We start from the raw sequence: 23,231 nt of genomic DNA, 5'->3' as shown, positions 1-23,231 counted from the left end.
ATCTATTAAGAAGTGTCTAGCCATAGGAAAGGATATTTATGGAGCGGTCAATATGTACTAAATGCAAGTCTGATTCTCTAGCTTGCATGTCAATGATAATCTGTCCTTTCTCTTTTCTAGGATGACAAACTTACCTTGTTCTTTCAACTAAAGAGACTGGTCTATAACACGAAACAGACACACCTAAACTGGTCTTCAATAGCCAAACAACACAAAATAAGCTACCTCCAACATCGCATTAGAACTTTACGATAAATATCCTAACACCAAAATGTTAACCATTAAAATATTGACATTCAGTAAATTAGAAAAGGGGGGAGGGGCTATTCACATTCCTGGACAAGCTGACGGAGCTGGTCAAGAGTCTTCACAATATCTCCCAGACATGCAATAACCTGATCCCCTTGGCGTCTAACAAGATCAGTTTGAGGGTCCCCGGTGCTCTTCACATCGGCTGCCTCATGATCTGCATTCTCATTAACAATGGCCTGGATTAGTTCTACATTTTCATGCAATTGCATAACTGCAATTTGCTCCTGTTCTTCAATGCTGATAGCCTTCTCTTCTATTTGACTATTTTTATGTTTCTTCGCACAGCTTTTTTGAGACATTTCTTCTGCCAGGCTCTTCTGAGGAATTACTTCTAAGCAGCTTCCCACAGGTTTTTCTTCTGCGTGGGTTTCTTGAGGTTTTTCCTCTGCACGGGTTTCTTCAGGTTTTTCTTCTACATGGGTTTCTTCAGGCTTTTCCACCTTACATCTTCTAGATGAATTTTCTATTGGACAGCTTTTCTGATGTGTTGATCGGCGTCTTCTCCTCTTGGACTCTAATAATATACAGGACAACTATAAGAACATAACTGGTGATGAAGCATAGAACTAAGGCTTACAGAACAACATGCTTGTTATGCTTTTTCACAACTCCAAGCACAAAAAACAATTAAACCATAACTAAAATTCACTTACTCACCCATTACTCAAAAGTAAGCAAAACTTATGCAGTTGACCGGTTTTCACATCACAAATTCAACCACCTTAAACCTTCTACAACATCCAGTACTAATTTATTGCATCTTGAAATGGTACGCACACAGCAATTGAATAATCAAGCTTGCAAACAAGAGAACTAACTAGTAAGCGTTTGTGCATATCTAAGCTGTCATATGTCACAACTTACCCTTGTTTCAAAAATATTCATGCTCAACAACACTCTACCTTTATGATCCAAGTTTCAATGAAGGAGATAACATAACCATTCACCTCCAAGAATCATACGCAAACTAAACAAGAAACTTTGCAGTTTTATTTACTACTTGGATTGTAATGTCTTACATTTACATTATGTTCTGCTCTAAATTTTAATGCTCATAAACTCGTAATCCTCTATCCGTTTCGAGAGTGCCCAATATAACATCATACTATATGAAGGAGGCTCAACATCACCTTCCCGCTTCTTTTTCCTCCAAATAATGAGCTCAAAATGTAAACATACATTCAGCATTCAATGATGTCAACACAAAATCATTGGCGCAAAAGAAATCAAAAATGCAAAAACCACACAGGCAATTGATAACTAATTTGACAATGCAGCACTTGAATATCAACACAGATTTCCATTTGGGGTTGGAGAAAAATCATACCTGGCTCTGCAACAACATCAGGCACATCAGCCTCAGCATCAATCTCAGCTTCTGGATCACTATCCGGGTCCGTATCCGATTGGTTCCCCCGAACCCTCACAAGATTATCAATGGCTCTGAACAACTCATTATCAAAATTCTCAGGCAACCCCTTCTGCTTCCTCCTTCCAATTTCCAAAACCCAGTACGAAGCACCGCCTCTAGACGCTGACTCCCACTGCGTGATGCTCTTGTAATCGAGAAACAAAGCGTCCCATTTTCTGCGATACTGATCCAAAGTCCGCGGGACGCCCAAAGCAGAGCAGTTTTGAGATATGATCTTCCATTTCTGAAATGACGAAAATGCTTTCAGACAATCGGCTTCCACAGCAGCGATCTCGTTCACCAGAAGGAGCTCGTCTGTTGAATTCCAGTCTGGTGCTACTTGCGAACGCGTGCTGCGCCTACTGCTCGAACCGCGCTGCGATCGGTCGAGCTCGGATTGGCTTCCTTGTACTTTCATTTTCCAATTTTGTGCTCAAAATGTCATCTTTTTCGGAAATTTGGTGATGGTCAGAGTTCAATCGACTTACGCAAGAGTCCCTTTGAGCGATCGATGGCCTGAACCCTCTGTAAACCACAAAGCTCTGCTCATCACTGAAAAGCCCTAATTTAAGTGACTATTTTGGACTAGTTAAGCTAAATATTCTGGATATTAGGTATAACCTATATTATTTTGGAAACATTTCTTTAATAAAGATTCAAACCCTACATTACAATACTACATGATATATGCCTAGTCAAATTCAGTTGATATTGTTTGAGCCCAAGTTCATCTATACATTTGGAATGCTTTTAAGTTGGTGTTACTATTGGGCTCGAAGAACATAAACATGTGTTTTTGACTCTTTCTATATTCAGATACACATGTTTATGTTAATCTAAAATGTTGCTATTGGTTTCTATGTCTCACTGAATATGGCACAGCAGTTTTTTGGTTGGACCTTGATAGCGTTAGTCAATTTTTGTATGCAATGGCGGAGCAAGACGGGTACATATGAGGGGTTAATTAGCATAAAATTTTCAATCTATGTGAATTATTATTTTAAATGATGAATGATCTATATGAAGGCTGGGGATCCATGACCAAAAAAACCCAACTGAGAGCTTTGTTCCTCGTCCTCCATTTTGAGTCCCTAGCTTCTCCCCACTCGAAAATGGGTGTTTTTTCCCTGGGCTATGTCTCAGATCTTAGGCTCCTTATCTCCGCTTTGGTTTTCTTTAGTTTTTTCCTAAGTTAAGCCCATCATGTGAGACCCTACATCTTCCATCTCTTCCTCTCATTTCTTCCCCAACCACCTTCACTTCTCACCCTCCACTTCTTACATCTATACTCTACTCATCTCTATTGTGATGTTGCCCACCCATGGGCAGTGACTTCGTCGCCAGTTCTCAACCACCACCCTTTGTTCCTCAATTTTGCGTCTATCGCTCCCGTTGTTCTTCCTCGGTGGTGTGTGGTTGCGATTAAAGTGCATCCTGCACTTGACTCTTGGATTATGAGGTCGTTTCCCCCCGAGTGGCCTGCTCATCCCCATCTTCTGTTGGTCTCTTTGATATCCCTTGGTATCGGTTACTCCTCCTTGATGGTGTTGTTGGCTTCCTATGTGGTGGGGCTGCTCCTGTGTTCTAGATCTATGGTTTTTTTGTTTAATGTTTTATGGGCTTTTGTTTCTCACTATTAATGAATAGAGTTTCCCTGACCCAAAAAACAAAAAGACAACCTCAAACCACACCTAGCTCCATCCTTGTTTGTATGACTAATGATTTTAGCAATCCTATGCTCCTCTCATACACTCCACATGCGAATGTGTAAGGAACATGATAAATTATTAGTTTCGATTGCCGATGGATAAATGAAAAGGGTAAAATACATCATACTTTTTCCTTTTAAGAGTTTAAAGTCGTAAATTAATTAGAAGAAGTGTAAAATGATATGAATTTTAAGGTAAATGTTAATGATAGATATTCATACACGTATGAATAATTGTCAATTGTTAATATATATATATGAATTTATAATAAAATTCATACACATAATCAACGAGTAATAATCATTTCACACATAAAAATCGTCTAAAGCGAACCTTTCACAATCACTATATTCTAGTATTTAATAAAAGTCTCGTTTTCCTAATTAAAAAATCATGTAAAGTGAGAGAAAATGGGAAGCAATCTACTTGTAAAGGTTGACTAAATGGACTGCGGGGACTATAACTCTATGGCACGCGTTCCGTATGTAACATGTGCACATAACATAATCTCTACTATTATAAACCCAGGCCTCGACCTTTTCAACTGGACAGTATTTTATGGATTAATTTATTAAATTGCATATATAGTTTGTTGGCCTGCCACCTAAATCACTTTATTCATAGTTGACATTTTAGCGAATTCATTGCTGTAATGTAATCCCTTATATCTAATAAATAAAAGTAGGCATCATCTATCACGACTCACCAAAAAATGAAATGAAAGAAAAGTAGATGTAAATTGTTTAACCATTTCATTTAGATGACATTATTCAATAATGATTTCAATATCATGCAAATAATTTAAATAAGTTATTTAACCCGACTTCTTTTGTACCAAATTACTCAATACATACGCAGTCGCATATTTATTCGCATATTTATACATAACTGTAACTGTAACTAACGACTTAGTACAACAATCAATTTCACACCAGATTTTAACGTCCACATCAAAATCTACGATCTGAAATTCTTACCATCTTTTTCAGATAATAATATACAGTCCAAATAAAAATAAAAAAGACAGTTGCAAACATAGACAGAAACCCTTCAAAACTTCCCAACCTACCTATCATTTCTAACCCATTATCCACTCATTGATAGAAACCTTACGAAGTTCCTCAAATTGTGGCTTGTTTGGCTCCATTGAGTTGCATTGAGTTGGGGTTCTGGATAATTTTCCCATATTTGAAATCCCTCTCATCGTCCACCTTCTTGTCGTCCTACAAAGAAAGCACCAAATTCCTCCTCCAGAAATTCAAACTTGTAATTTGGGATTTGGAATCTTCACCGAAATCGAAGAGACAGAGGAATCGAAGTCACGGGGTGCGTGGATTCGGGGTTTGCCTAGAAAGCTACCAAGACTAGTTGTGGGTTTGGTTTGGTGTCGGATTAGCATCCAGGTTCATTGAACCAAATTAGGTCTTTGTCTTGCAGACTTCAATGACACGATTCTGTGGTACACGCCGTTTGGCAATAAAAGCACTAATTTGAATTTGATTGTAACGCGGAAAACGATCACAGCTGTAAAAACCTGACCAGGTTCAATGAACCTGACCAAGTTTGTTCTTTTTGAAATTTTAGTGTTACGTTTCACCAAATCCAACCATCATGATGTATGTAGACATACATGATGATTAGATGAGATGGACATGCATGGTATGGATATAGTTTTTGCCGCTAATACATAATTTTTGTAATAAATAATGTAATCAAGTTTACTTATTTGAAGTAATCAAAGTTTTAATTTCTTCTAAAATTGTGTTTTAATTTAAATAAAATAATTACAATATATGGCCAAAAAAAACCTATTTATGAGCTAATCTTTGATATTTTTTTTTTCCTTACACAATGTGAAATATATTGTAACCACACAAGTTAACATATTCGTCATCATGCAAGATAAGGAAGATAAGATAAGATGAGATCGTGAATTGACAACAAATGATTCTTATAATTCCACACGATTTTGTGGTAGCGAAATTTCCACATTTGTGTTTTCATTTACGTAACAATGTGTCGAAAAATATTATTCCTAAAATATTAAAAGAAACTTGAAAGTTATACCTATATATGGCGAAATAATAAATATAATGAGTATTGGTTAATTTTAAATTTTGTTAAATTAAACATAAGCTAACAAATGTATAACTATTACTCTTTCAAACTATTCTTAGTATGCCATTATTGACCTTTATATGAGCAAAGTGAATGGAACAAAACCCACTTTATGTATCATATTAGTTCTTTAATCAGTCAAAAAATTTGACTTATACCCTTGGATCAAAATCTTGGTACTTTGACACCTAGAATTTGTCTCACCCTTAGATTTGACACCCATCTAGATATTCCAATGTGTTTTTTTTTCTAGACCAATTCTTTTATTATTAATACTTTTTTGAACAAAAATATTTATGCTAAAAAATTGAGATTTTATTTTGTTTAGTGTAAAAAAACAAAGGAAAGTATTCCAATAATATAACAAAATTAATTATGCTCATAAAAAAGAAATAAAAATAAAAATTTACTTTAAAAAAAAGCTACTTGGCATGTATCATGATGTGATAGATGCACATGATACAAAATTCATGCCACATACATCAACAAGCTGTCTCAAGCAGGCATTCCATGCTACGCGTACGCGGGCTTCTGTTTCCTCTGCTTCGAAGGCCTATAAAAGCGCTTACTACTCTCGCTCCTCACACCGACACCAAACCAAATAAAGAGAAGGCGAAGAGATACCAGAGAGAGAGAGAGAGAGAGAGAGAGAGAGACAAACGAAGAAGAAGAAAAAGCCCCAATTCTGAAGCTAAACCCTAATCACGTTTAGCTTCCCCTCTTTTCGTTTCTCTCTTTGTCGTCGTGCCATTGCAAAATCAAAGAGCGTCGATTTCTCGCTTTCTCCTTCAGACCACCAGGGCCTTCTCCAAACGCTTGCTCTCATTGTTTTTTTGGGGAAATTTCTGCCATCTTCTTTGTAAGCTTTCGTTCCCTCTGTTTTTTTTTTGGTGAAATTTCGATTTTTTCTGGTTGCATAACAATGCCGGTGGTTTTCTCCTTTTCCACTCTTATTTTGTGTCGTGATCTGCACCTTCTGCTTGGATGCTGAGAAAAAGGGGGAAAATGGAAAATTTTGAACTTCGTGTTTTCTTTGTTTGAGTTTCCAATTAATGTGAATGTCAATTTCTAGCTCCTAAAATGTCGAGTGCATTTATAGTTGCCTTGTCTTTCTGAGATTTTATTGAATGAAAAACCCAAAACTTTCCACATTAGCAACGATTTAAAGATATTTAATCAAGTCTTTTGATCTGCATCATTGCACTTAGTTTGGCTGATTCAGAAAAGTTGGGCAACTTTTTTTCCTTAAAAGAAGAAGAAAGCTTGAAGCTTTTTAATTTTTAAATATACACATAACTTTCACAAAGTAGGGCATCGTCGCGCTTGGTAATAGAAAGTTCGTGATTATTATAAAATGTTCTAATTTAGACTATTTAAACACAGTTTGTGACCTTTTTACCATTGTTCTTTCTCAGGAGTTATACACAACCATGGTATTTTGGGTTTTTGGATATGGTTCACTTGTGTGGAACCCTGGTTTCGAATACGACGAGAAAGTGATAGGTTACATCAAGGACTACAGGCGTGTATTTGATCTTGGTATGTCTCACTAGTATTCAGGAAGAAATTGTACATATTGTTATAACTTATACTTTTCAATTCCTTTTATGTCATTATAATATATTGCCACTGATTCTGTTCATTTGTTTTCCATTTGTTAAGCATGCATTGATCACAGAGGTACCCCTGAGCACCCTGCTCGAACTTGCACTTTGGAGTACCAAAAAGGAGCTATTTGCGTAAGTAACATCTTAGACTATTACCTTTCATGATTCATATTCGTTGGTTCTGATAGCATCGGAATAATGCTTCAGCTTTTGTTATCAAATGTTCTTTCTTTCTTACCTTCAAATTCTTCCAACAGTGGGGTGCTGCTTATTCTGTACGCGGAGGGCCTGAAAGGGAAAAACTGGCAATGGAGGTATATGCTTCTTCAAAATCAAAATTTATCATTGTTGTGATATATTTTTCTGTTGAGAGTGTTCACCCGAGATAAATTTGACATTATTTGTTGGTGTTTTGGCGGGGCAGTCATACCCTACTTATCTAATAGACATACTTCTTATCCTCTTTTACTATTAGTTGCAAATTTTACGTACGTCTTATCTAATTGGAATGTTACATTTATTTGCTTCTCATTTGCAGTACTTGGAAAGGAGAGAATGTGAATATGATTCAAAGACCCTTGTGAACTTTTATAAGGTAAGATTAGTTTTAATATTACTCCACCTTCATGCCCGAAAGTTGGAATTGCCAGCTTTCTTAGTATTTGTGAATTTCTAATTATTATTTTTGTACTGTTTGTCATAACATGTGCTTTCTGTGGTGTGCAGGAAGGGGACTTCTCTGAGTCTGAGCCGTCCTTGACAGGAGTGATTGTGTAAGTCATTTTGCTGTAGATTCATCAATTCCCGCATCTCATTAAATTCATCCTTTGTAAAATTGCTCCATAATGTAAGAGAAGAAAGAAACAAAAACGCATTACAAATTTGTTTACAAAAATTGTTTTCGGGATGTTTTCCTAACCTAACCTGTTCTTGATATTGCAGTTTCACATCCACTCCAGACAAGGAATCAAACAAGTATTATCTGGGTCCTGCTCCATTGGAGGATATGGCAAGGTAATATAGATTGCAATTCTTCTTTTCTTGTTTTGGTGGTGCGATGGTGGGTGTAATTATTTGTGTGATAAAGTTATTTTCCCTCAATGGCACTCCCTGATGACCGAGTATTTTTCTTCAGGCAAATCGCCACTGCATCTGGGCCCTGCGGAAACAATAGAGACTATCTCTTTCTATTGGAGAAGGCTTTGTTTGATATTGGTGAGCAATCTTTTCTTACATTACCACAAATCCTTCAGCATTAAGACATGACAAGCTTTTCTTATTTCTTCATTAAATATGTGACTAAATCAAAGAATTTGTAACGTGAACAGACCATGAAGAGGACTATGTGATTGAGCTTGCAAATGAGGTGAGGAAGGTACTTGGAAATCTGAAGGAGAAGAAATCGGCTGGTCCAACCCACCTCCCACTCAAGTCCCACATCCCACCCCTTCAACTGCATCCACTTCCCGAAGCCATCGCCATGGACTCATAACATTTGAACACAAGACAACGATAACAGAAAGAAGATTGATGATAAAAATGGCGGAGCCTATGCTGTGCTGAGAGTGCTTCTAACCCTCATATCCCTACCCCTTGTTTTAATTTCCTTTCCTTTTGGCTTAATTCCCACTAGAAGAGAAGACATATGTCTTTTTTTTCTTCTGTGTTTTTGGTAAGCTTATTTCAGCGGCCTGCTTAGCAGATGGGGCACCATTTCTAGCCTCGTAGAAGAGATTAGGTTTGAGTGCGGCAAAAACACATGGTTTGGTTGGTTAGGAATGAATATGAGGATGATAACTAACCTCTTCTTTTCCTTTATTCTTTCCTTTTTGAAAACTATGTCGGATGTAACGTTTACAGTCATTTTAATTTAAAGAGTGTTTCCAATTTCTAATCTTCAATAAGTTTGTACGTGTGGAATATGTGAGGATGGAGGGATGTAACAGTCCCAATAGTGGGCTTAGCACTTTTGATAGATATTTGAATTTTACAATATTATTTTATCTGAGTGACGCTAAAGTCGATTCTTAAATTCAATCTCTACCACCTCTATTCTCACTTCCACCTAATATTAAAAATAACTTATCCGAATAATTTTTTTTGGGACCTTATAAGTGTCTTGACCCTTTATTCGATCTAGGTACATGAGTCTTTGTATCAAACGAAAAAAGAGAAGGTACACGAGTCTTTCCACATGTAAAATAAATTAAAATAAAAGAGTTTGGTAAGTTTGGTAAGAGCAATGAGTCCACCCTTGTGCAGTTGGGCTCGAAGTTCCCTCTTCGTAGATTAATTTACAATATCTCATAGCCGACAAAACAAAAAGGGTATATACCAAAATGGTCTCGTGTTGTACCATTTTATCGACAAAACAACTCGTTTGGTACGCTATATTAGACTCTGGATAGGAGTAAATAGTCCATATCAGGTGTTTGGTGTCAACTTGTATTATTTAATTAACTGGCTATTTTAAACGGGTTGGGCTTTTAATACTCTCATTACCCGACTAACTAATACAACTTGCACACCTCAATTTAGATAATACATGCTTAATTATACAATTAGGGAAAAAGAACACACACGTTTACGTAAAAAATCCCATGACGTTATTTTCATATTCTTCTCACTAGGGTTCTTCTCTGTTATCTTCTCCATGGTTATTCTCTTCACTTGTCACTCGTCACTCGTCTCTCTCTCTCTCTCTCTCTCTCTCTCTCTCTCTCTCTCTCTCTCTCTCTCTCTCTCTCTCTCTCTCTCTCTCTCTCTCTCTCTCTCTCTCTCTCTCTCTCTCTCTCTCATATGCTTCTTTCGTCTTCATATTCTCTTTCTTTATATATTTCCTCTTTTATTAATTTTTTGTGGAAATTAGGTTATGAGTTTTTCCTTTTTGACTTTCTTTCTTGATGTATTGGAACAATACATGCGGCTGTGTATCCAACTCAATACATGCTACTGAGTTTTTCTTCAGTTTTCTTTATTATATATTTCATCTTCTCTAGGTATCCAACTCAATAATCAAATTATCATCCCAAGTTAGCGATTAGAACAATACATGCAGCTATGTTTTTCTTGCTGTATTTTTTTTTTTCTACTTTTGGTGCTTTGTTGGTTTGTTTTTTGGTTATATGAAAAAAAAATTCTTGGCAAAAACAATTGAAAAACAAATCTTGTCATATGAATCTTATAAAAAAAAATTTCGTGTCATTTGAATTTCAATTTCCACTTAAATTATCAAAGAATTTTTTATAAAAAAATAGTATGATCCAATGTTATCTGGAACAACACCAAACACAATATAGTTTAGTCAGACTATTTATTCAAAACAACACCAAACGCCTTATAATATTATGGATAAACTGTCAGTACTCTCCGAAGTAGATTAATACTATCCGACATAAATTAGTCAATATAGTTCGACGTACCAAACGAGCCCTATTTACCAAAATGGTCCCGTGTTGTACCATTTTAACTAATTTGGTTGATGTATGCATATATGGGATTAGCCAAGTTGGCTAGATCGGATGTGCTCACCACTATGCACCAAAGTTCAAATCCTCTCCCCCTCCCATGCTAGTTTGAAAGAAAAATTAAGTTTAACTCAAGCAAATTAGATTAAATTAGAATATTGTTTGTAGTTTGAAAGAAAAATTAAGTTTACTCAAGTAAATTAGATTAAAATAGAACATTGTTTGTATAAAAAAAAAATTAGTGAATGTGTCTTCAATTTGGGCAATTTAATCATTGTTTGGAGACATTTAGCCAATGTGGTCGATTTTAACACATAAATCAAATTGAACAATTGAAAATAGATTTCCACCAAAAAGAAAAAAGAAAATAGATGGACTAAATAAATTGGGGTAATGCTATGCTTACCACATAAATCTACCACATTTTAATACCATCTTACATGGCAGCTGATGTGGACAACCACCTCATTAAAATTATATTAGTTTTTTTTTTAAGGAGATAATATTTTCTATATTTTTCTTTAGTTAAAAATTTATAAAAATAAAAAAAACTAAACTAAACCCTACGACCACTTTTCACACGTCTCTTTGCCTCCCCCAATTCTCTCTCTCCCTCCTTCCTCTCCTCCCCATCGCAGTGCTTCGCCGTACTCCTATCACCACTCCTCCCCATCGCAGGTGCTTCGCCGAACTTCTGTCACCGCTCTGCTAGACTTCTGACTCCATTCTGTTAGCAATAGTGGTTTCTTGTGTGATTGTCCTTTGTGGAACACAAAGACATGAAACACAAGACACCCCTTGTCTCATGGCACTTGTCTCATTCCTTGTTTTAGGGAATGCTTTTCTTGAGCAATGTAATCCTTGTTTTAGGGAATGTTTCATGGAATGTTTTAGGGAATGTTTCATGGAATGTTTTTTAGGGTTATTACATGTATATATGTTTTGATGTGTAATTGAATGAACATAAGTTGAAATCAGAAAATATGCATAGCTCCCAAATTCTCTACACTCTCCATTATCTCTACTCAACCTTCAATATCTCTTCCTAATTTGACATGGTATCAGAGCAGCGATCTTGCTGACTCTAGTCTCGAATCGTTGCTGCAATCATGGGAGAAAACGATTTCTTTCCCACTGAAAGTAGCACCACCGATCCGGCTACTCCTTATCAACCTACCTTCACAGAATTTGCTACTCAAATGGCTGAGTTGATGAAGACACAAGCATCAACATCGACTACGACTCCGACTCCGACAATTACCTACGAAACCTCCTCTGTACAAATTGGCATTAAATTGGATGGCTCCAACTATGCCTTATGGTCTCAAGTTATTGAGATGTATGTTGCTGGCAAAGACAAGCTGGGATATCTCACGGGTGAGCTCCCAGCACCTCCTCAGACAGACTCTACATTCAACCGATGGCGGACAGAAAATGCAATTGTGAAAGGGTGGCTAATCAACTCCATGGAGCCAAGGTTGATTGGCAACTTCATTAGATTCCCGACGGCCAAAGGAGTTTGGGATGCAATTGCCACAACTTACTTTGATGGCACTGACACCTCCCAGGTGTATGATCTTAAAAGGCGAATCTCCCGTATGCGACAAGGGGGAGGTTCGATTGAAACCTACTACAATGATCTCCAAGGCTTATGGAGAGAAATCGATTTTCGTCGTCCAAATGAAATGAAGTGTGAGCTGGATATCAAGAAATACTATGATATCATCCAAGAAGATCGAGTTTATATTTTCTTGGATGGTTTGGATGACCGACTTGACAAAGCCCGAAGTGATGTGCTCCAAATGAGCCCATTCCCTACAGTAGAGCAAGCCTATGCTCATGTCCGACGAGAAGATATTCGACAAGCTGTGATGTTAGGAGCTCCAACACCAACCGGAGTAGGATTGGCAACAAAAGGAACATACCGACCCTCTCGCCCAACTTCAACCCCAGTTGCTGCTTCTCTCCAACTACAGACCACTACCAACAAGACGATTACTCCACCATCTTCTCGACCCAAGGCTCCCACAAATGGGAATGGTTGCACTCACTGCGGGAATCCAAAACACACTCGAGAAACCTGTTTTAAACTACATGGCTATCCAGAGTGGTGGGAGGGTCTCAAGGCTCGTAAACTTGCTACTGGAGGAACGGGTCGTGCTGCCCTTGTCACCATGGGCTCTCCGGTAACATTAATTCCTCATGAAGAATCTACCTCAGCACCAGAAAAGAACTCTCCATCTTTTAGTGACTCAGGTAACTGTGGATACGTATTTCATACATCATATACAAGTGACTCCACATGTTGGATTATTGATTCAGGAGCCACAGATCATATGACGTTCGATCCAACTGATTTTCTAAGTACAACTACACCACAACGAACAAGTATTGCCAACGCAAATGGTGTTACCTCTCCCGTGGTCGGTGCTGGAACCATTGGCCTCTCTCCGTCCCTTACTCTTCAAAATACTTTGCTTGTCCCATCGTTGTCTAATAAATTGATGTCTGTTGGCCAAGCTACTGAGCAACTAAATTGTTGTGTACTCATGTATCCCGATTTCTGTCTATTTCAGGATATTCTCACGAAGGAGATCATTGGTCGTGGTACTAAGAGAGGGGGGTTGTACTATGTGGATGATTTCAGTATGGGAAAGGCACATAGTGTGAAGCACTCATCGACTTGGAAGGATCGACAACTTTGGCTATGGCACCGACGTTTGGGGCATCCGTCTTTTGGCTATATGAGACATCTATTTCCAGATTTGTTTTCAAATTCCTGTACCACTGATTTCCAATGTGATACTTGTATCTTGGCCAAGAGCCACAGAGCCTCTTATCCATTAAGTACAAATAAAAGTGTTGCTCCATTTGCTTTGATACATTCTGATGTTTGGGGTCCTTCACCTATCTCCACAACTTCTGGCTTTCGATGGTTTATTACCTTTGTGGATGATTGTACCCGCATGACTTGGCTCTTCATGATGAAAAATAAAACTGATGTGTTCCCTATATTTCAGTCATTTCATAAGCAAATTGACACTCAATTCTCTACCAAGATTCAAGTCCTCCGTTCTGACAATGGAGGTGAATATATCAACCATGATTTTCAGACCTACTTCCAAATGCATGGCATCATTCATGAGACCACTTGTCCTCAAACTCCTCAACAGAATGGTGTTGCGGAAAGAAAAAATCGACACCTCCTTGAAACAGCACGAGCTCTTTTGATTGGAGCTCATGTTCCTCGCCATCATTGGGATGATGCTATAGTCACTGCAGTCTACCTCATCAACCGAATGCCTTCCAAAGTTTTAGACTTCCGGACTCCATTACAAGCACTTGCCCAACATGGGCCCTTGCCCTCTGTTCAGATGCTTCCGCCCCGAGTCTTTGGTTGTGTGGCATTCGTACACCTCCATAAGAATCAACGTGGCAAGCTTGATCCATGTGCTATCAGATGTATTTTTGTAGGCTATGCTGCCCATCAGAAAGGATATCGATGCTATCACCCCTCCAGTCGTCGTACATATGTCACTTTGGATGTCACTTTTATGGAATCGGAAATGTTTTTCCATGATCCGATGTCCAACTCTCCGCCTCACAGAGACATACAAAGAGAATCACTGGGCAATGAGGCCCTGGAAATTCAAGAACTTGAAGATTGGAGCAAAACGGATCCCAAAAGTCCAGAAGAAAGTGTAACCTGCCAAAAAGCGACCGGTCGTCAGGAGCCTAGCGACCGGTCGCATAGAAGTTCTGAAGGTGAAAAACGAACCTGTACTAAAACGACCGGTCGCCAGGAGCCCAGCGACCGGTCGCTTCCAAGCGCTGAAGCTGAAATTCGAACCTGTACTAAAACGACCGGTCGCCAGGAGCCCAGCGACCGGTCGCTTCCAAGCGCTGAAGCTGAAATTCGAACCTGTACTAAAACGACCGGTCGCCAGGAGCCCAGCGACCGGTCGCTTCCAAGCGCTGAAGCTGAAATTCGAACCTGTCCAGAAACGACCGGTCGCCAGGATCCCAGCGACCGGTCGCTCCACAGCAGAGAGCACAATCTTTTTTCCTACTTCGCCGACGATAATGATGAAGACCCCCCTCACATCTCAGTACCAGCTGATCAATCTCCTGAGAATACTCCTGAGGTACGTGATTCTACTACATCTAATGTTTTAGTTGATGAAACTGTTAGATATCAATTACCCAATAGACAGAACCGTGGAAAACCACCAATTCGGTATTCACCGGATAATGGCAAAGCATCGAAGTATCCAATTGCAAACTATGTTTCGGCTGAAAAATTATCTGCACCTCTCCAAGGCTTTGTACACCAATTATCTGCAATTTATATTCCAACCAAAGTGAGTGAGGCATTGAAGGATCCAAAATGGGTTCACGCAATGAAGGAAGAGATGCATGCTCTGGAGAAAAATCACACATGGACACTGGAGAGTTTACCTCGGGGAAAAAGGACTGTCGGATGCAGATGGGTTTACACCTTGAAATACAATGCTGATGGGTCAATTGAACGCTACAAAGCACGACTTGTGGCAAAGGGTTACACGCAAACATATGGTATTGACTATGAAGAAACCTTTGCCCCGGTTGCAAAACTTAACACTGTTCGAGTGCTATTGTCCCTTGCAACAAATCTTGATTGGCCTCTCCACCAATTTGATGTGAAGAATGCCTTTCTCCATGGAGAACTCACAGAAGAAGTCTACATGGATATCCCCCCAGGATATGTTACATCTACTCCTGCTAATGTGGTGTGCAGATTACGGAAGGCATTATATGGATTGAAACAGTCTCCCCGGGCATGGTTTGGGCGTTTTACCTTGGCAATGAAGAATTATGGTTTTAAGCAAAGTAATTCTGACCATACTCTGTTCTTATCACACAAGGGAGGAAAGGTAACAGCTCTTATCATTTATGTTGATGATATGATTATTACTGGGAATGATAAGCAGGAAATTTCTCAACTCCAACAATGTTTAGCAAAGGAGTTTGAAATGAAAAATCTTGGTGGACTCAAGTACTTCTTGGGCATTGAAGTTGCTCGATCAAAGCAAGGCATTTTTCTCTCACAAAGGAAGTATGTTCTAGATTTATTGGCAGAAACGGGACTGTTGGATTGCAAACCTGTGGACACTCCAATCGTTCAGAATCACCGCCTTGGGGAATATCCCAATCAAGTACCCACTAACAAAGAAAGATATCAGAGATTGGTGGGACGACTGATCTACCTATCCCATACCCGACCCGACATTGCGTATGCTGTAAGTGTTGCTAGTCAGTTTATGCATTGTCCGAGTGAAGATCATATGGATGCGGTTCTTCGAATTCTTAAATATTTGAAGTCTGCACCGGGTAAAGGACTTATGTTCTCTAAAAATGGTCATCTAAATATCAGTGGCTATACAGATGCAGATTGGGCAGGGAATGTCACTGATAGACGATCAACATCAGGGTACTTCACATTTGTTGGTGGTAACTTGGTTACTTGGAGAAGCAAGAAACAGAATGTTGTTGCTTTGTCTAGTGCAGAAGCCGAATTCAGAGGCATGACCAAAGGAATTTGCGAACTCCTTTGGTTAAAGAAATTGCTTACAGAGATTGGATATGCACCTACATTAGGAATGCATCTACAGTGTGATAACAAGGCTTCAATATCCATTGCACACAATCCAGTCCAACATGATCGTACAAAACATGTTGAAGTGGATCGACACTTCATTAAAGAAAAACTTGACAATAAAGAAATTCAGCTTCCGTTTGTCAGGTCAGAAGACCAGCTGGCCGATATTTTGACAAAAGCAGTTTCTAGCAGGGTATTCCACAACTCACTGGTCAAGTTGGGCATTGGTGATATCTATGCACCAACTTGAGGGGGAGTGTTAGCAATAGTGGTTTCTTGTGTGATTGTCCTTTGTGGAACACAAAGACATGAAACACAAGACACCCCTTGTCTCATGGCACTTGTCTCATTCCTTGTTTTAGGGAATGCTTTTCTTGAGCAATGTAATCCTTGTTTTAGGGAATGTTTCATGGAATGTTTTAGGGAATGTTTCATGGAATGTTTTTTAGGGTTATTACATGTATATATGTTTTGATGTGTAATTGAATGAACATAAGTTGAAATCAGAAAATATGCATAGCTCCCAAATTCTCTACACTCTCCATTATCTCTACTCAACCTTCAATATCTCTTCCTAATTTGACACATTCCACCGCTCTACTCCTTCCTCCACGGTTAAGATTCTTTTTCTGTTTAGCTTACCCTTTTTTTTTTTTTGGATGAATGCTTTCTTCTCATAAGCGATTGTTGAATCCTTTATTTATTTGTTTCCAATCAGTATTCAAATTAAGTTTTCTTAAGATTCTTTTTCAAATTAAGTCCTCTTGGTGTTTGGTTTAGTACACCTATATCGCACAAAGCAATTTATCTAAAGAAAATCAGGACTGGAATTCATAAGGTGTGGATGAATGAGTTTTACTTTTTTAATTTTCTGGGTGGGTATGAATTTGTTTAATTTTCTGATGGGTTTCTTTACTGTGTTTGCATCTACATCTGATTGAGTTTTTTTTGGGTGTTTTTTAATTAAGGATTCGCTGGGCATATGAGAATAGCTTTTTCATGAACCTTACAGGTACTTGCTATAATAAAAATAAAAAAAAGCCACATGAGTTCCTTGCAGTGATGACTCTCAACTCTCCATCATCTCCTTTTGTTGATGACCTCTTTATCACTGGGAAGCCAGATTGTTTCCCATATTCTCTATAATATTGAATTAACTCATAAATATTGTCAAACACCATTCCAACCATCGGCTCTTGTATTTTTTCTTTCACATCTGTTCTATTGTCCATGGCAATCTCATCATCTCCATTATTTTCAATTCTAATCCCATCAGATTCCAGTTCAACAACTTCATCTTCATCAATAATTTCTAAACTTGCAGAAATATTTGAATATTCTTCCATTCCTACATCATATAGGACATGAGCTTATGATACATAAGCATATAATACCAAAATTTCAATACTACGGTCAATCAGTTCATCTAATGACTAAAAAGAGAAGAAGAGAGAATTATAAACAAATTAACGTATCAAAAACATTAAACTAAAAAAAGAAACAACATAAGCCAAAAAAGAAACAGAAAGTTATATCTCAATGGTATACTACAGTCAAGTTATTACAGGTTCTTAAGAAAAGCATGTTTAACTGGTAAAAAAAAAAACTTAATTTGAATACTGATTGAAACAAATAAATTAACGATTCAGCAACCGTGTATGAGAAGAAAGCATTCATCCAAAAAAAAAAAAAAACAAGGTAAGCAAAACAAAAAAAAAAAGTTATAACGAAGGTTTACTAACCTAAAACCGTGGAGGAAGGAGTAGAGCGGAGGAACAGGGTCAGAATCTGGCGGAGTGGTGGCAAAAGTCCGTGGTAAGCACCTGCGATGGGGAGGACTGGTGGAGGAAGGTTAAGCTAAACAGAAAAAGAATCTTAACCGTGAAGGAAGGAGTAGAGCGGTGGAATGGAGTCAAAAGTCTGGCGGAGCGGTGACAGAAGTCCGGCGAAGCACCTGCGATGGGGAGGAGTGGTGGCAGGAGTCCGGCGAAGCACTGCGATGGGGAGGAGAGGAAGGAGGGAGAGAGAGAATTAGGGGAGGCAAAGAGACGTGTGAAAAGTGGTCGTAGGGTTTAGTTTAGTTTTTTTTATTTTTATAAATTTTTAACTAAAGAAAAATATAGAAAATATTATCTCCTTAAAAAAAAAATTAATATAATTTTAATGAGGTGGTTGTCCACATCAGCTGCCATGTAAGATGGTATTAAAATGTGGTAGATTTATGTGGTAAGCATAGCATTACCCAATAAATTGGCAATGTTATATAGGCCCATTTTTCCTTCATAAAAACCTTGCACTTTTTATAATTAAAAAGAAAAGAAAGCCCAGCATTTGACCCAAATTCGATTTGGATTGGATCATCCAAAATGACAATTTTAGTGTTGGACCAGATGACCCAAAAACTACAAAACATTAGAAAGTAAAACAACTTGTGCAGAAAGCCAAGCTTAACATATACAAACCAAAAACAAAACCTCTCTCTCTCTCTCTCTCTCCTCTCTGCAAAATTCAATTCCTCTGAAAAACCCAACCTTCCCGTTCCTTCCTTCCCAATTCTCGTTAATGGCTTCGGACATGGATCTTAACGCTCCTCACTCCATGGGTACCACCATCATTGGCGTCACTTACAACGGCGGCGTCGTTCTCGGTGCCGACTCTCGAACCAGCACTGGTGAGCCACCTCATTCTCTCTTCCCTTTCCTTCCCCAAAACCCTAATAAGCTTTTGTGCTTTCAACACTCATCGAAATCACTCTTTTATTCGTGTAGGAGTGTATGTGGCCAATCGTGCCTCCGATAAAATCACCCAGCTCACCGATAATGTCTACGTGTGTCGCTCTGGATCGGTATCAATCTCATCAATTTTACTATTTTCATTTAATTTCTTCATTTTCTTGATTTTTCGATCATTTGAGCATTTACCCATTTGCAATTTGCAGGCTGCGGATTCTCAGGTTGTTTCTGACTATGTGCGCTACTTCCTTCATCAACACACGTCAGTCTTTGCCTCTTTGTTGCTTTTGTTTTTCCCATTTTATGATTCATAGCTCACGTTGGGTATCTAATGGGTTTGTTATATGATTGTGTTTGCACAGCATACAGCTTGGGCAACCTGCAACTGTCAAAGTTTGTGCCAACCTCGTCAGGCTACTGTCTTATGGCAACAAGGTTGGGTTTTTTGAGTTTCTCATTTATGGTATCATGGTATCAGTTCATTTGTAGTTTAATAAATAAATGATTGTGTTTTTAACATCATGTTTTGGACATGGCAGAATATGCTAGAAACTGGGTTGATTGTTGGTGGGTGGGACAAGTACGAAGGCGGTAAGATTTATGGAATTCCTCTTGGTGGCACACTGCTAGAGCTGCCCTTTACCATTGGAGGTATGCTATGCTGGAGTACTTAAAATTTCGTTTCACCCTTGGGGTTAGGTTATGGTGCACGTTTTGCACGTTTCTGTATGTTATATGGGATGCAAATTTCATTGCTTGTACGAAGAATAACTTCCTAGTATTTGTTTGGTTGAAATAGGATCTTTAGTGGAATCGGATTGGAAGTATTCTGCGATATTTTATAGATTATCATCAAATTGGATTTAGTAGTTTGCAACTGGTTGGTAATGTTGGATGCGCCCCAAGTACATGCCAAGAATTCATCTTTGTGGTTAATGAATAGAATTTGAGGGATCAACGACTTGTATTCACTGCCCAAAGAAGGGCTATGTTCAGATATCATATCCTACTTGCATATACATGATGCGGATTGATTTCCAATCTGTTTTGGTTACAACTTGAAATTTATTTGTGGAAAATTTCTTATGTGATTTTACCTTCACGAGGAGGTTCAGGCGATAGTTTTGCTCATCTGGGGGTTTGGGATTAACATACTTTTTGTCTTACAGGGTCTGGGTCCAGCTACTTGTATGGATTTTTCGATCAAGCATGGAAAGAAGGAATGACCAAAGATGAAGCAGAGGTATGTATCTGTTGATGTTTGCAGGTAGAAAGGTTTTGTAACTGCCTTGGAACAAATTTGTCATAGAAAGTTCTAGACCGTTGAACTTGACTTGGACAGTACTTTACATTGATAAATGCTACAATCTCGAGGGAGCTTTGACCTCAAAAAAGGGATTGTTATGCTATCTTTATGAGAAGTTTCTCTTAGTTTGTTGTTAACTGCTGTTTGGTGGCATTTTTGCAGCAATTAGTGGTCAAAGCCGTGTCTCTCGCCATTGCACGAGATGGTGCCAGTGGGGGTGTTGTCCGCACTGTAGTTGTAAGTTTTTCTTCCCCTCAACTCTAATCATGACTAAGCAATCCTATCGCACTTGTGTTTGCACCATACATGACCACAGATTGGCTAAGTTTTGTTTGTGTGCTTGTGCAGATAAATTCTGAGGGAGTGACCCGAAACTACTACCCTGGTGACAAGCTTCCACTCTGGCACGAGGAGTTGGAGCCTCAGAATTCATTGTTGGATATCTTGAACACCGCGATTCCCGAGCCTATGAACATACAATGAAGATCTTGCTCTACTGATAGGAGTCTGGCAACTGTTTATTAGTTTTTCTTTAACTCCAAACTCTGTTTACAATGAGGAATAGGGTGTTCAACTCCATCTTGGGAGATTTTCTCATCTTTTGTGATTTAGTTGTTGTATGTTTGGTTCAATCAACAAATGCTTAGATTCTAGTTATTGTGGCTTGTGCATGTTTCCTCTTGTCTCAATTCCCTATCAAGATTCCAACTCTTTCTACAGTATCACTCGACGCTCGGAAGAAATTTCTATTTTTGAAAAATATATTTGATTTCCGATAAACAAATGCAGAATATTCGAAAAAATAAACTTAAGCTCAGAATTTTCTTCATAACATATATAACGTCATCAGCAATCATTCAAGCAATCGTAATTATTCTGATAGGCATTTAAAAATTACAAAAATTAAAAGAAAATTTAAAAATCATCAGATATATGTCGTGTAGTGATTGTTTCGTCCCCAACGAATTGGAGAAGCTACGGCCTCAAAAAGCGACCACCAACCTCCACGTCGTATTGGTTTACAATAAGAATTTCCAAAGAAAATAATAAAATCCAGGAAGAAATAGTAGAGAGAGAGAGAGAGAGAGAGAGAGAGAGAGAGAGATGAGTGCGATGAGCTCAGTGGCGATGGCTCAGTCTGAGAGCCTTCACAAGGTGTTCGTGTACGGCAGCCTCATGGCGGATGACGTTTGCAGAGTCCTCTTAAATCGTGTCCCTCAATCTTCCCCTGCCATCCTCAATGGCTAGTCAGTCTCTCTCTCTCTCTCTCTCTCTCTCTCTCTCTCTCTCTCTCTCACAAATGCTTTTTCTGGTTGTCATTTTTGATAATTTACCAAAAAAAGAAAGAGAAAAAAGAAGTGAAATTTGACGATGATGATGATGATGTGAAATATGTAGCCATAGGTATAGCATCAAAGGACGAGTTTATCCGGCGATTCTACCGGTCGAGAATGACAAAGTTACTGGCAAGGCAAGGCCTAAGCCCTCTTCTGATCATTTTTAAAATTAGTTATGTATTAATTAATTGTAAATGTTTGATTAAGAAAGGAGGGTGCTTTGTTTTGTTCTTGGGCAGCTCCTGTTGGGCATCACAGATCCTGAATTACATATTCTGGATGAATTTGAGGATGTTGAGTATGAGAGGAGCACTGTTGAGGTCTCCTTGGTGGTAAGTTGGTAGCTCAAATGCATTCTTTACAATCTCATAATGTTTACTGTTACATCATAGTATGCAAATATCAAATTGAAGACGATGATTGGCAAAGGCTGGGTAGAAATTAGAAAGCTAAAAGAAAAAACCTACAATTTTGATGCATTTTTTTGTGATTGGAGCTAACCACTTCATCAGTTTTCATGACCTTTTGGGAAATGTTTGATGGATTTTGTTAATAAGCGTATGCCTTGTCTCAAGAACTTTGTAACCATTTTTTTCCAGGATAGTTCTGACAACTTGTTAGTTCAAGCTTACGTTTGGAGCAACAAAAGTGATCCAAATTTGTATGGAGATTGGAATTTTGAGGTAAAAGCTCTTCCATCCTACTTTATTTGAGTATAGTTGAGTATGAACAAGCAAGGGCCGAACCACCCTTAGACTAGAGTGCACTAAGAGTTCCCGAGACAAAGCCAGTCAGCCGCCCACACATAATAGACGGAAAAAAAAAAATTATACTGTTGAAATTCCTGGTTTTGGCCTAACTGCCGTTTCAGTACTTAACTACTGAGTTTAGAATTCTTATTTCAAAACAGGATGATATATATAGTCTTTGCTTTATGTCAAGATTTAGAGAACCCAAAATAAACTAGAGAACTAACTTCTATGTATACCGACGTAGTTTTTAGTTAGCACCTTAGTCAATTGTATTGTGTCTGACTTTCTTAGTTCCTTTGATCACTTAAAAATTGACAAGGAATGGAAGCAAATACACAAGAAAGATTTTATCAAGATGACTTCGGGTTTCATGGAAGAGCTGGAGCTGCCTGAAGCAAAGCCGAGAGTTGCAACATATGAATCATTTTTTCAGCAGGGTCCTGAGAATCCCGCCGTGTCGTGATGCTATATTCGATTCGATTTGTAGATTCTGACCCATATAAACAAAACAACATCTACCATTCTATGATTTATATAAATGCTATCCAGTGTGTTAATAATCGAAATAACTTGTTTGAGGCAATGGTGGTCAGGGCAAACTGTTTATTACCCATTTGTTTGTAGGTTTTGTTCTGTTTGTTTGGCTGAAGGTTTGGGCCAGATTCAATATTCTACTTTTCTCATTATCTTGATTGGAATTTATATGTTTCCAGAGCAATGTTGTACTAAACTTATGAGAAATCTTGATTGGAACCGGTGTCAGAAGAAAGAACCAATCATTTCATATCCCTACTTTGAATCTTTGAATTTCGTCATGTTTTAATCTGTACCTCAGAAAAATC

General features: G+C 38.3%; 4 protein-coding genes across 4 annotated transcripts; 3 read left to right on the top strand and 1 right to left on the bottom strand.

The window, feature by feature from the left end:
• Nucleotides 1-212: 212 nt before the first annotated feature.
• On the bottom strand, nucleotides 213-2,438 carry LOC110761220 (sequence-specific DNA binding transcription factor). The gene is made up of 2 exons (XM_021963645.2): nucleotides 1,640-2,438; nucleotides 213-826 (listed from the first exon to the last, which is right to left on the bottom strand). The coding sequence occupies exons 1-2, from the start codon at nucleotides 2,139-2,141 to the stop codon at nucleotides 324-326; spliced, it is 1,005 nt and encodes a 334-aa protein (XP_021819337.2). The 5' UTR covers nucleotides 2,142-2,438; the 3' UTR covers nucleotides 213-323.
• A 3,686-nt stretch (nucleotides 2,439-6,124) lies between these two features.
• LOC110761222 (gamma-glutamylcyclotransferase 2-1) lies at nucleotides 6,125-9,162 on the top strand. Its single transcript, XM_021963648.2, has 9 exons — nucleotides 6,125-6,409; nucleotides 6,966-7,089; nucleotides 7,213-7,289; nucleotides 7,415-7,471; nucleotides 7,696-7,752; nucleotides 7,884-7,930; nucleotides 8,100-8,171; nucleotides 8,293-8,372; nucleotides 8,486-9,162. Exons 2-9 carry the CDS (start codon nucleotides 6,981-6,983, stop codon nucleotides 8,647-8,649), a joined length of 663 nt encoding a protein of 220 aa, XP_021819340.1. The 5' UTR covers nucleotides 6,125-6,409; nucleotides 6,966-6,980; the 3' UTR covers nucleotides 8,650-9,162.
• A 9,538-nt stretch (nucleotides 9,163-18,700) lies between these two features.
• Nucleotides 18,701-20,971, top strand: PBA1 (N-terminal nucleophile aminohydrolases (Ntn hydrolases) superfamily protein). The gene is made up of 8 exons (XM_021963743.2): nucleotides 18,701-18,933; nucleotides 19,031-19,107; nucleotides 19,201-19,256; nucleotides 19,357-19,429; nucleotides 19,534-19,645; nucleotides 20,164-20,237; nucleotides 20,463-20,537; nucleotides 20,649-20,971. The coding sequence occupies exons 1-8, from the start codon at nucleotides 18,825-18,827 to the stop codon at nucleotides 20,781-20,783; spliced, it is 711 nt and encodes a 236-aa protein (XP_021819435.1). The 5' UTR covers nucleotides 18,701-18,824; the 3' UTR covers nucleotides 20,784-20,971.
• Nucleotides 20,972-21,256: 285 nt separating this feature from the next.
• LOC110761165 (AIG2-like protein D) lies at nucleotides 21,257-23,075 on the top strand. The gene is made up of 5 exons (XM_021963578.2): nucleotides 21,257-21,547; nucleotides 21,699-21,771; nucleotides 21,877-21,969; nucleotides 22,237-22,320; nucleotides 22,709-23,075. Exons 1-5 carry the CDS (start codon nucleotides 21,405-21,407, stop codon nucleotides 22,850-22,852), a joined length of 537 nt encoding a protein of 178 aa, XP_021819270.1. The 5' UTR covers nucleotides 21,257-21,404; the 3' UTR covers nucleotides 22,853-23,075.
• Nucleotides 23,076-23,231: the final 156 nt, after the last annotated feature.

Source organism: Prunus avium, chromosome 1, assembly GCF_965620075.1.
Source record: "Prunus avium chromosome 1, drPruAviu1.hap1.1, whole genome shotgun sequence".
Lineage (NCBI taxonomy): Eukaryota > Viridiplantae > Streptophyta > Magnoliopsida > Rosales > Rosaceae > Prunus > Prunus avium.
This window is presented reverse-complemented; position numbering and strand designations above follow the sequence as displayed.